The following is an 11,823-nucleotide window of genomic DNA, read 5'->3' as shown; positions in this document are numbered from 1 at the left end:
TCAATAACTTGTGTTTGGCAGCAACTTAAATCTGATACGAGCAAATGAAATGTAGTATATCACCTGCATCTCCCCTCTGTCTCCTGGCTGCATTGTGTTGCAGCCTGAGGAGATGTGAGATCTGACTGCAAATCAGAGCTGTGCCCGAGTTTTGTCCGCTGGATCTCCTTCGTATTCTTATTAGTCTCAGTGTTCAAAGCCGCCGCCGCTGCTGCTAGAAGATATGCTATTATTCTGTCGACGCAGAAAGAGAATATTGTTATGACTGTGCCAGATAATAAAGGAATGATGGAGTGTTTCTCCACATCACAAGAGGCATGAATATGTCATTTGAAGTATATGGAAGTGGTTCTAAATTAATTACTGGGGGATAAACCTTGGTAGGGCTGTCAGGGTCTCTCTCTTACTGATGTATTGTTTTCACAGATGTAAAGCTGCCATGTGTAAATACATGGTCCACTACAAAGTACTAAACAGATGTAAATGAGCCACTAGTGACATTGGTAAACCTATAATATGTAAAACAACAGAATATACTACCAAACTGAATGATATTATGATGGCAAAGGCACATTCCAGTTTCTAGTTGATCCTTTAATCAACATTTCTTTAATTGTTTTTCATTTCAGTAGCTAGAGAGGCACTTCAATCACTCAGATAAATTAAGAAAAAGACTCCAGTAAATCTGCACTGGCAGGAGACGGCTTGAAATATAGTGTCACTCATGAAAAACATTCAAATGGAAAGTACCCCACCAGGTGTTCATATCTGTTACTACAAAATAAAACTGAGAGAATCATTTGCTGGAAACCAACTATTTCTTTACATATTATCTGTGAAAATGCTGACTTTCATTCTGTATTTGGAACATGTATTAGTTTGTTTTTTTTCAGTGCACAGAAGCAGGACCCAAAGTTAAAAGATTTATGTTCTCCTATACGCTTTTCTCACAGCAGATATTGACTTGTCATAGAAGGAAAAGCACAGGTGTTGCTAATGACGTCTACTCAGCACTATTGAGGAACCAACTGATTATGAGCCTGGCTGATTTATGGGGATAATATTCAGCATTTCCCCAGTCACTGGTATCGCTGTTTTTTGTGACCAATTGCAGATTAAATAAGTTAATTTAAAAATGTTCTACTTTGCTCTGATGCAGCATTCTTTCTCTCTAGTCACCACTCTACAGTTTTAATCGATGTCCTGCTCACAACATCTGACTGGTTACACATCATGAGTAATAGCAGAGTAATCTGAATCTGCTCAGTCAGTAAAATGATCAAATAAAAGTAAAGGAGTGGAAGTATGAAGAAAATGTATAGAAACAAATATCATTGAACAGTCTTCTTTGATTACAAATAATCAGTATAGATGTCGGCCCTGATAAAGCCACTTCTATCAATCCAGAATTTAAGGCAACAATACATGAGTGGAGAGAGATCCTGGAGAGAGATCCTTGAGTCAGTCTCACTTCCACGTCAACAAATACTGACACTTTAGGTTGGCTTTGGACCCAATAATCTATCAACTGCCACCCTGTCCAAGTTGTACCCTGTTAATGTTTGTTCACATAATACAAGACAGTTACAATGGATACTCAATTACTACTTTATTAAAAAATAACATTTAATACGCAATGATACAACACTGTACATGTAGAGTGTGAGTGTGTGTGTGCAGGGGGGAGCAAAGGTGTCCCAGAGAAAACTGTGAGTGAAGGGCTGCTGGTCAGCTGTGAGGACGTGCTGTCGTCTCATGCTGCATTCATCACACATGGTGGTCTCACTGGTGTTCCTCCAGGAGCAAACAACTGAGCTTTGACACACTGGAGGTATCATATTAATAAGTTGATTTCTGCAGGACATTCAAGAGCAAATTGATATTCCTGCTCCAAGTAGATTCAAATCTTATGGGAAAACTCACAAACCCTGAGTGTCTGACTTTTATTATAGCTATTTTTATTCAGACGTTAGTATTTCTGGTATGCCCTCATGTTGTGAATGCAGCATTAGTCCTGAGAGGAGAAAGGTAACTGTTGGGTCTGCTGTTCTGGGGTCAGAGGAAGTACCTGATTCTGTGCTAAACCAACCGATCACTTCTGAAAAACGCTCCCAAAGAAAAAACCAACCTACTACTGTGGTGGAACATAAATCTTTGCGTACTGAGACCCCTGAAAAAAACCCACAAAAGGTTCAGCTAATACTGTATGGCCCTGTTATAGAGTGGAGTTCTGCATCGTCTCAGACAGATGCCTTAGTGCTTGTCATAGAAAAAAAGACACCACAAAATTCCTAAATGCATGGTAGATCGTGACTAGTGGTATTTTACAGAATATCACATTATTTCACAAAATAGTGGAGCAGTCTCACAACAGACTTGTCCATACTCCAGTGGACAACATGAAGCACTGACGATGTGAGATGGCAGTATTTAGCTCTGCAACAATGTAACAGCACTTGGAAGAAAAAGGATAAAATAAAAGATTCAAATGGAGATGAGTGCCAGGTCAGACTTCTCCTGCTAAGTCTGTCAAGTCCACAGTTCACAGAGGCATTTTATTATCTTTTTGTTTGCCCTAAACTTTGTGTCATTTCTTAAATTGCTACATATGAAAAGAACTGGCAGTGTTAGGGTAGGCCAGATGACACACACACACTTAATTTGTCAGGCCATCAATTCTCTGGTTATTTGAGAAAAAGGAGATCATTTCATGCACACACGGCCTCTTCATTTTGAGTTCTTTTATTAGTGATCACGAGACGTCAAGTATGCCAATTTTAAATTGTGTAAAGTTAAGGAAGTGGTGCGAGTGGCTGACAATGAGCCATGAATGTGCTGAACATTGTTGCATTTCTTAATGCATCTCAGTTTCAAGGCATGTGTGGAAGACTTCATCATGCTAATTATATGACTAAGGAAGGAAAGGCTTGATAATTCAGGAAGGCTAGCTAATAACTCAAATTGTCACAGAGAGTTAATACTCAGTGACAAGTACAAAATTAAGTAAATGACGTACTAAACTGGCTAATACAAATTCTATTGAGGGACTATGGTGTGGAGAAATATTAGGTTAGATAAGAAACTTTCTCTAAGAGTTGCAGAATCCCTAATTCTTGGAAAGTAGAAAAAAAAGCCTCGACTTAATGGCAGCAATTTTAGCTTTTTGTTGAAAAGTTTCCCACATCAATATGATTCACAAACTGGGTTGTTTAACAACACACTTGCATCATTGCCCTGAGAAATATGTTCCCTCGCGGCTATGGGTCTGGAGATGCCTTTTGATTTTGTCTGAACGGCTGAAGCATTTGCCACACACAGGGCAACTGTAGGGCTTCTCCCCAGTATGGATCCTCATGTGGACCTTCAGGTGAGCCATCTGTGTGAAGCCCTTTCCACAAATCTGGCAGCGGAATGGTTTTTCCCCCGTGTGGCTGCGCTGGTGCTCCTGGAGTCTGCCGGAGGAGCTGCAACATTTGCCGCACACTCCACAGCGGTAAGGTTTTTCTCGCGTGTGCACTTGTACATGCACATGCAGGTGGCCCACGTGACTAAATGCCTCACCGCAAACCTTGCAGCAAAAGGACGACATGTGGCCTTGTAAAGGGGATTTTTGATGGGGGCAGTCCACGGCATTGGCTCCTTGGTTCCGCATGTGAGAGGCCTGACCTCTGTTAGCACCAGTTCCATTTCCCTTAGCACCAACCATCTGTCCTCCATTCTCCACCCCAATAATGTCAATGTTGTTCTCGTTTGAGCAGTTTGGGTTCACTGGCGCCAACGGCTGGGCACCGCTGTTTGAGGAAGCTGAGCCTCTGTGGGCTCCTCCACTCTCTACCTTCACATGCCTTGAGGGGCCTCGAGATCCGGGGTCCCGCTCCCTGTTCTCCACTCCTTGACTCTGAGGGAGGTTGGACGTGTGTGGGGCTTCCTGGGGATATTCATTTCCAACACGCGGAGGAGTGAACATGTTCTCTGGCGTGCTGCAAGAGCCATGGCCACGAAGCTGATCATCTCCTTGGTTGGCCCGGAGATCTCTCTTATCCTTTATCTGAATAGGGATACGCTCTTCGTGCCCCATGCTGGGACTCCACTCACGGCGTGGATGCTCACCATCCTCCTCGTCCAACAGCGCCATGGACGGACGATCTGAGAACAAGAGGTAGAGGCTTAGATCAAAAACATCAGCTACATTTCTGCAAAACACAACCGAGTCCATTTATATGCCATATGGCACTTGCAGTTAACAGAAAATCAGACTTTGCTTATAAAAGTTGTATCTGAGTGTCAAAATGGATTTGGTCTCAAGTAGGTTGTAGCTGAACACAAGCTGCAGACACTTTCAAACTATGGCTGGAGCATCCAGGTATGTGGAAATGCTAACAGCAGTGTTCTTCTGTAAAACATTTATTTAGCAGACAAACTTTTTCCATCAAAATGCAAAGCGCTGAACTTACTATCTTGTTGTCTAAAAATAACAGAAACCCAAATGTGATGAAGGTGATACACAACATACAAACATTTCAACTAAGATACAGCATAGAACATACAGGGCAGTACCAATGCTCCCCACAGGAAAATGTCAGGCAGGATGGAGTCATCAAAATCCTGTCACATCTTTTCTTGTGATCAATGTAGCTGTGCAATGCTGTCCACAACAACAAACACTCAATTTAACATATTTTAATCTGCTAGGGGACAGGGGGAGTCAGGGGACGTTTGTAATTGCCACTAATGCTGTATGTGATGTCTACTGTATCAAGAATTCACTGTTTTGGACTTGTGTGTTTCACAACATTAACAGTGGATGTAACTTTGATATTAGACACTCCAACAAGAACAAACACTGATGTCAAGCGCAAATGAGGGTGCGCGCAATACGATGTCCACAAACGGATTGAATTCAGATGTTCATAACATATTTCCACTCATGCATAGTGACTTCTTTTGCAGTAGTTTGAGCCTTGGGTCTGTGTGGAAACCGAGTTTGAAAATTGGAGAAAACAACCACAAGCACAGTGACACAACAGGTGAATAGTGTGTATTCGTTTTGTCAGTGCTCACTACGTTCTGTCACTGTGAAATAAATCATGACTCACTCGCAACGCTCAAAAGTATCCAGATATAAGTAAATGCTAAGCCTGGAATAGGCTAGTTGGCTAAACTAGCTGGTTGGCTAACGAACAAAGGTTGCTAACGCGCTAGCCGCTCCACAACAACAGCAGCTAACGTCAACTAGCCCGCTAACAGCTAAAGTTAACTTGTCTGGAAGTGGAGGAACATTATCCTGAGTCTCTTTGTTGTGTTAAAGCTTTGTTCCTGCACACGGCCATTCTGGTTTCACTACCCAGTGCCACCCACACGCTCGGCTGAAAGGACATAAAGGGGCGCAACTGCACCGTTAGCTTTCAGCGGAGCTAACCTGGCCATATTTCAATTCCAGCGTCTCGAAGCCTGCGTCTCAGATGGTCGTTCTCCCGCTCCCGGATCGCTATCTCCTCCTGGTACTCCAAAATCGTGTCCTCGACAGATTTGTAGATCTCCTGCGCAGCGAGCATGAGACGCTCAGTCAAAAAGACGTTTAAAAACTGCAGTTTGGTCATTTTCTTGGGTTGCACAGGGCTCCTGCTATCATCCAAAATGGACCAAAAAAGATGCTCGACCCAATCACGTGACCCAGAGTAGTTTCTTCTTCTTCTTCTTCTTCTTCTTCTTCTTCTTCTTCTTCTTCTTCTTCTTCTTCTTCTTCTTCTTCAGTACCTGTTCTTTCCCAAGATTTGTCTGATTGTGGTAGGCATACACGACTTACACTTTCAGTTTCGAGAATAAAAAAAACAAATCTGTTGTGGTTTGCGTTGCAGTTTGGTTTGGGTTTGTTCGGGACACAGAAACTGACGGGGTCACAGAATCTTGTGCTGCACCTGCTGCCATCACAGTCTGACAGAAGAGCATGCCCTAATGTGGCAAGTGGCTGAGATCTGGCACATTACAATAAACTGCAACAGTGGCAACATGTTTGAGATTGATTATAAAAACTTTCTGTGGGCTGTGTTTGTCATGTGGCTGCACATGTTAGTTAAATGTTTACATGAGGTCATCACACATTTTATACAATACAAATCATGTTATCATCATCAGATTTCTGTCCAGTCACTAAACATCTTAAGTAAGATGCAGTCTTGGAATGATATACTTCAGTTATGCTTTGTTATTGTTTACATTTTTTAAAAATATGTTCATCTGTTAGAAACCAGCAAAAATGTGTAATAACAGGTTGCTCCTACTTTTTAAGCAAACATAGACAAAAGACATAGACAGTGGAAGCACCCTCTGCCAGCCAGCTTTGACATTTGTATCTCAATTTCTATGCATCAAGCTTTAACAAAGAATTCTGTATAGTTGTGTGAAAATGTGCCATCTGAGAAACAATAAAAGTCCCAAATAGAAACAATAAAAAACATGGCATCTCACTACACTTACACTGTGTGGGTATATTTACAGCGTGTGGCTTACACTGTAGGGTACAGTACCATAGACTCATGGGGTGGAACACTGCAGTATGGAAAAGTTCAAGAAATTATTATATGCATCTCCAATCAGGGGCAGAGTCACCCAATTTACAAACAAAATAATAAAAGTGAGCAAATATGTGATATGAAATAAAAACAGAACCCATTGTAAACAGTTATTATAATTAAAATACAAATATCGGCATGTGGATATAATAATATAAATGAGGTTATTAAATATATTGAGAAGTGAAATAGAAATAATAAGACACATTTTGAATCATAAGGCAGAATATGATGTCTTTTATTTATTTATTTATTTATTTATTTATTTATTTATTTATTTATTTATTTATTTATTTATTTATTTATTTATTTATTTATTTAAAACGCTAGCGCATAAATGAGCACCGTCTCGTCACCTGTTTGTACTCCAGCTCAGCAGGTGGCGCCACTTGCTGACAAAAGCGGAAGTGACCAAACATCGAAACTTGTTCGCTTCTCCACGTGTGTGAGAGCAGAGCAGAGCAGAGCAGAGCAGTCACATTTGCAGGTCCGCAACTCCACGATGAAACGACCAAGTAAGTCAGCACTGGTATTTAAGTCATAATTTAGCAGATAGAAAACAACTCTTTAATGTGTTACTGTTCGGTTAATCCACCGAGCTAAGAAGCTAACTGTGTTAGTCCACAGTAACCAGTATTTGTAGATCGGCGCTAGCTTCGTTTTAGCTAACAATTCAACAAATGTTCAACTGTGGTTGTATCACCGCTGTTTTTATCCTTCATCCTCAGAGTTAAAGAAAGCAAGTAAGCGGATGTCATGTTCCAAACGTTATAAAATACAGAAAAAGGTAAGAGTTTGTAAATTACTACAGCTTGTGTTTTTTTAAAAAAAAAAAGCTTAATGGTCGACGAGGCCTGTGTGCATGAGATTGCTACTGCTTCTCTAAATTTTAACCTGTTTGACTTACTATTTTGGTGATGTGTGTTTAGGTCCGGGAGCACAACAGAAAGTTAAGAAAAGAGGCAAAGAAGAAGGGAGTGAGTAAACGTCCGAAGAAGGACCCCGGTGTGCCTAGCAGTGCTCCCTTCAAGGAGGAGATCCTGAGGGAGGCAGAGCAGAGGAGGCAGCAGGTGACAGCCATGTGCTCTGATGATGCAGTTTATTATAACGACCAGCATGTGTAAATGCAGTGTATTTTTCAGATGGCTGCATGGATCTAATCTAGTCCCCAAAAGTGGTATAAGATGAAAATGATCTTACTTGCATTGTGTGTATATATGTGGGCCAAGATCATCTCAGCTTTAAGATGCTTTTGAGAAACAGTGCAGTCTGTACAGTGTTTTAAGTTGACTTGTGTTGGTGCAGCCTTATTTATAGCACTCAGTATATGGTCTGTTTTTTTTTTTTTTCGGTTTTGCAGATTGAAGAAGAAAAACAGAGAAAGAGACAAGCTAAAAAGGAGGAGCGGGCCCAGAAAAGGAAAAGGGAAAAAGAGCCTGCAAGTAAAGAAACAGAACCCAAGGTCAAGAGGGTTCGACAGGTAAAAGGCAACAGTGAAATCATCAATCTGTTGAGGTTAATTTCTCTGCGGTTGACTTACATTTTTTTGCCTTGTTTTCACAGGATGAGGATACAGCGAAACAGACGACCCCAAACAAGAACTCAAAACAGTACCTCTGCTCCGAATTAAACAAGGTAAGCCCATCCAACACCAGTCAGTGGATATCTGTGACAGTAATGTCTTCTCTGATAATCCTCAAATTTACCACACTCTCTTATTTTTCAGGTAATTGATGCATCGGATGTAGTGATAGAAGTCCTCGATGCACGGGATCCTCTGGGGTACAGGTGTCCACAGCTGGAGGAGGCGGTGCTGCGAAGAGAAGGCAACAAGAAGCTGCTTCTGGTTCTTAACAAAATAGGTAAATGGACATGAGACAATGCCATGTTAATTTAATTATGCACACAGGCAGATGAGCGGTTTAGTGCACTGATATGTCATGAGTTTTGTTGAATTTGATTTTCTCTGTCATAGATCTGGTACCAAAGGAAAATGTGGAGAGGTGGATCCAGTGTTTGCAACAGGAGTTTCCAGTGGTGGCATTTAAAGCATCAACCCAAATCAAGGACAAAACAGTGGTAAGAGGTGCATTTTTTAAAATGTTTTTTTTTTTAATGTATACAGCCCTCTCTTCCATAGTTTGGATTTTTTTTTATCACTAAGAACAAACTGCTGCTAATGTTATGTTTATACCTTGTTACAATATGGAGGACTGAGAAGGTTGAGCAGCTTGTTTAGTGCTACTACAACTGGTTATAACCTCCAAGAGTAACAGACAAACTACACAAAGATAATGGCTCTGTCCAAAGCAGAGCTGATTGTGTGTTTGTGGACAAAATAGTTTCCAATATGTGCATACTGTCTACATGGGAGCACGCTTGTGTTTTGTTTACATGTGAATGGTATTTAAAGTAGCTTTACATAAGATCTTCTTTCTCACTTCATCAGCAAGCCAAGAAGAGCAGGATAGTTGCCTCCAATGAAGTCCTGGATAAATCGAGAGGAGCAGCCTGCTTTGGAAACACTTTACTCACTGAGCTCCTCACAAGTCTGGCTGCCAGTAAACAGAATGAAACATCACTTAGAGTGGGTGTAGTTGGTAAGACAATGTTTCTACATATAATGTTACTTCCTCTGACATTATATTGTATCAGTTGTGGATTTAGACAAACTAAGTTCTGTGATTAATTAAAATCCTTTACCGAAGGGCTTGTACAAGCTTTTAAAAGTTAGAAAAATGACTAGTAAGAATGTGCTTAATTTTCACCATGGTCTTGTTTCTTCTGCATAACAACTCCTGTAAGCCAAAGTCTTTTCATTATTGATCCAGATTTTTGCTATCTGCTTTGTAATGTATCAATAGTTTTAATTCATTTGAATTGAAACTACATATCCTCAATGTTCATTTGTAGTGTGATCTCTTTTTACCTTCAGGTTTTCCTAATGTGGGGAAGAGCAGTCTCATCAACAGTTTAAAGGGGGTCCTTGCGTGCAATGCTGGTGTCAAGAGAGGCATCACAAAGTGAGTGACAAATCAGCATAAAAACTTTCTCTAAATGGATTATAACATTTTCTTTGGGATCTGTACCACAGTGCATAGTTAGCGCCATTGCACAGAGTTGTAATTTACATAACGTATTTCCTAAGCCCCTCGTATTTGTAGCTGGTCCCTAAAGTGAAAAATGGTCAACCTGTTGTCATCTCCCCCAGATCAATGCAGGAAGTGCACATCTTGAAGAATGTGAAGCTAATAGACAGCCCGGGAGTCATAGCCTCATCGTCCAACCCACCAGCCGCAATGGCTCTGAGGAGTCTGCAGGTGGAGGAAGGCCAGGAGAGTGTGCTGGAGGCTGTCAGGACTCTGCTCAAACAGTGTGACAAGACTCAGGTAGGAAGAGAGATGAACTGTGAACTGATTAGATGAGTTTAGGTGTTGTCATGTAAATTAAACTGCTTTTAATAATTTTAGGTTACCTGCTCTTGTTTCAGATCATGCTTCAGTATACTGTCCCTGACTTCAGGAACTCTCTGGAGTTTTTAAGCTTGTTTGCCAAAAAGCGTGGATATCTGCAGAAAGGGGGAATCCCCAACACAGAGCAGGCAGCCACAGCGTTCCTTGCCGATTGGACAGGGTGAGTGTTTGTATTTTCCTAAAGGGCGAAGGTTGAGCAGCAATAATTCATCAGTGTGGAAATGAGGACAAAAACGCAAATCTAGATTTCTTTATGAAGACTTCTAATCCAACTCTGATCCCAACACTGTGCCAGAAAAATTCCAAATATTCAAATTCATAGAATAGGGAGTGGTTTGTTTTAATCTCACAGGAGTTGTCTTTCCTCAGAGCCAAGATGAGTTATCACTGTAAGGCACAGGAGAACCGCAGCCTGCCCGCCTACATGTCCGATGCTGTGGTTGCTGAGATGAAGAATGGCTGGGATCTAAACCAACTGCAAAGGGGCAACGAGGAAACACTGAAAGGTATTTTATATTCACCTGCTTATCCCTAAAAATGTACATTTGCAGCTGTGCAATGACTAGAGAGAGTGCAGGACTCTAAAATACAGCAGCACTAAAGGCCATTCTGCTGTATCATCTCAGTCTACCAAAAGAATGTCGTCGCTTTTGTCTGTCCCTTAAAACAACTCTTGCTTTTTTCAGGTATTAAATTCCCAAACCAGGCCAGCAGTATCAGCATTATCTCCAAAGGCCCGACTGCTGGTCTGCTGAATGTCAGCGACATCTCCGAAGATAAACCTGGCGCTGCGGCCACAGAGACAGAAGCAGAGCAGAATGATGAGAATAATAAGGTAACTTACTGCCAGACAGTACAGCTGCTTCAGATCAGTCGAGCAGACTGGTCTGCTGGAAATGAGGACAAAAATGCAAGTCTTGATTTGTTTATGAAGACTTCTAATCCAACTCTGATCCAGCTGACTGAAGAGCTTTGTTTTACATGTCGAAATCACACTGTGTATCTTGATGACTTAAACATCTGCTCTTCTTACAGCCTGAACAAACCACTGAGGAGGCAAATGAAACGGTAGAACCAGAGAAACAAAAGGAGCCACTCAAAAGTAAATATTTTTTTTAATTGAATTTAATTATTGCTAAAATCTACACCTATTAGACCTTATTTTTACATCACACCATGTCTTTCAGAACAACCAGGCCGTGTGCAGTTCCAGTCTGTCCCCATTGACACCAGCCTCTCTACAGATGCCTATGACTTCAACACAGATTTTAAATGAGCTTTGCCTTCACACTGTTTATGATTATGTGCCTATGCTCATGTGGTCTGGTTGACATGCAGTCCTGGATCTGTCAGCATACACGAACATGCTGTCAGAAAAATGTTGATTCAGTTTGAAGGCACTGCCTAGTTGAGTTATTTCAGGCTGCTCCTTGGCGTTATTAACCTGGGAGACAGCGTCCAGGCAAGAAGTAACTTCCCATCCTAGACTACATTTTTCAGTCGATGGCTACATTGAACTTTATATTGCTAGGACTAATCCCTTCCAAGGAGATGGATTTATCTATTAAGTGGTTATGTATGTGTATATATCCACTGATGGCCGTTTTAAATGTCCTGAGGTCATTTGTAATTTTGTGTTTATGCAGAATACTGTAAATAGACAACATACTATACATGTAATAAACCCTCTACAAAGTCTGTTTGTTCCTCTGACTGGCTTTATGTATTTTTCAAAATTATGAATTTGCACAATACCAGTTACGCACTGTAATGACATT

At 41.0% G+C, this 11,823-nt stretch overlaps 2 protein-coding genes and 2 non-coding genes across 4 annotated transcripts; 3 read left to right on the top strand and 1 right to left on the bottom strand.

The window, feature by feature from the left end:
- Window positions 1-1,584: 1,584 nt before the first annotated feature.
- Window positions 1,585-5,761, bottom strand: LOC119021772 (zinc finger and SCAN domain-containing protein 22-like). Its single transcript, XM_037102266.1, has 2 exons — window positions 5,420-5,761; window positions 1,585-4,146 (listed from the first exon to the last, which is right to left on the bottom strand). The coding sequence occupies exons 1-2, from the start codon at window positions 5,598-5,600 to the stop codon at window positions 3,227-3,229; spliced, it is 1,101 nt and encodes a 366-aa protein (XP_036958161.1). The 5' UTR covers window positions 5,601-5,761; the 3' UTR covers window positions 1,585-3,226.
- A 1,181-nt stretch (window positions 5,762-6,942) lies between these two features.
- gnl3 (guanine nucleotide binding protein-like 3 (nucleolar)) lies at window positions 6,943-11,743 on the top strand. The gene is made up of 15 exons (XM_037099615.1): window positions 6,943-7,087; window positions 7,301-7,359; window positions 7,502-7,642; window positions 7,933-8,052; window positions 8,136-8,207; window positions 8,299-8,434; window positions 8,548-8,651; window positions 9,022-9,172; window positions 9,508-9,595; window positions 9,784-9,961; window positions 10,063-10,205; window positions 10,415-10,551; window positions 10,732-10,880; window positions 11,081-11,147; window positions 11,233-11,743. The coding sequence occupies exons 1-15, from the start codon at window positions 7,075-7,077 to the stop codon at window positions 11,319-11,321; spliced, it is 1,647 nt and encodes a 548-aa protein (XP_036955510.1). The 5' UTR covers window positions 6,943-7,074; the 3' UTR covers window positions 11,322-11,743.
- LOC119021994 lies at window positions 8,779-8,912 on the top strand. Its single transcript, XR_005075820.1, has one exon. It is a non-coding gene; the product is annotated as a small nucleolar RNA SNORA47 (small nucleolar RNA).
- Window positions 10,262-10,336, top strand: LOC119021992. The gene has a single exon (XR_005075818.1). It is a non-coding gene; the product is annotated as a small nucleolar RNA SNORD19 (small nucleolar RNA).
- Window positions 11,744-11,823: the final 80 nt, after the last annotated feature.

This window comes from Acanthopagrus latus, chromosome 6, assembly GCF_904848185.1.
Source record: "Acanthopagrus latus isolate v.2019 chromosome 6, fAcaLat1.1, whole genome shotgun sequence".
Taxonomy (NCBI): domain Eukaryota; kingdom Metazoa; phylum Chordata; class Actinopteri; order Spariformes; family Sparidae; genus Acanthopagrus; species Acanthopagrus latus.
The sequence above is the reverse complement of the archived record's forward strand: the minus strand, read 5'-3'. Positions and strand labels throughout refer to the sequence as shown.

Coding starts and splice junctions, on each gene's coding strand:
- LOC119021772 (XM_037102266.1), bottom strand. CDS start 5,600: ATGACCAAACTGCAGTTTTTAAACGTCTTTTTGACTGAGCGTCTCATG. Junction 4,147..5,419: donor TGGAATTGAAATATGGCCAG/GTTAGCTCCGCT, acceptor TCTTGTTCTCAG/ATCGTCCGTCCATGGCGCTG.
- gnl3 (XM_037099615.1), top strand. Junction 7,360..7,501: donor GTTATAAAATACAGAAAAAG/GTAAGAGTTTGT, acceptor ATGTGTGTTTAG/GTCCGGGAGCACAACAGAAA. Junction 8,652..9,021: donor AAATCAAGGACAAAACAGTG/GTAAGAGGTGCA, acceptor TCACTTCATCAG/CAAGCCAAGAAGAGCAGGAT.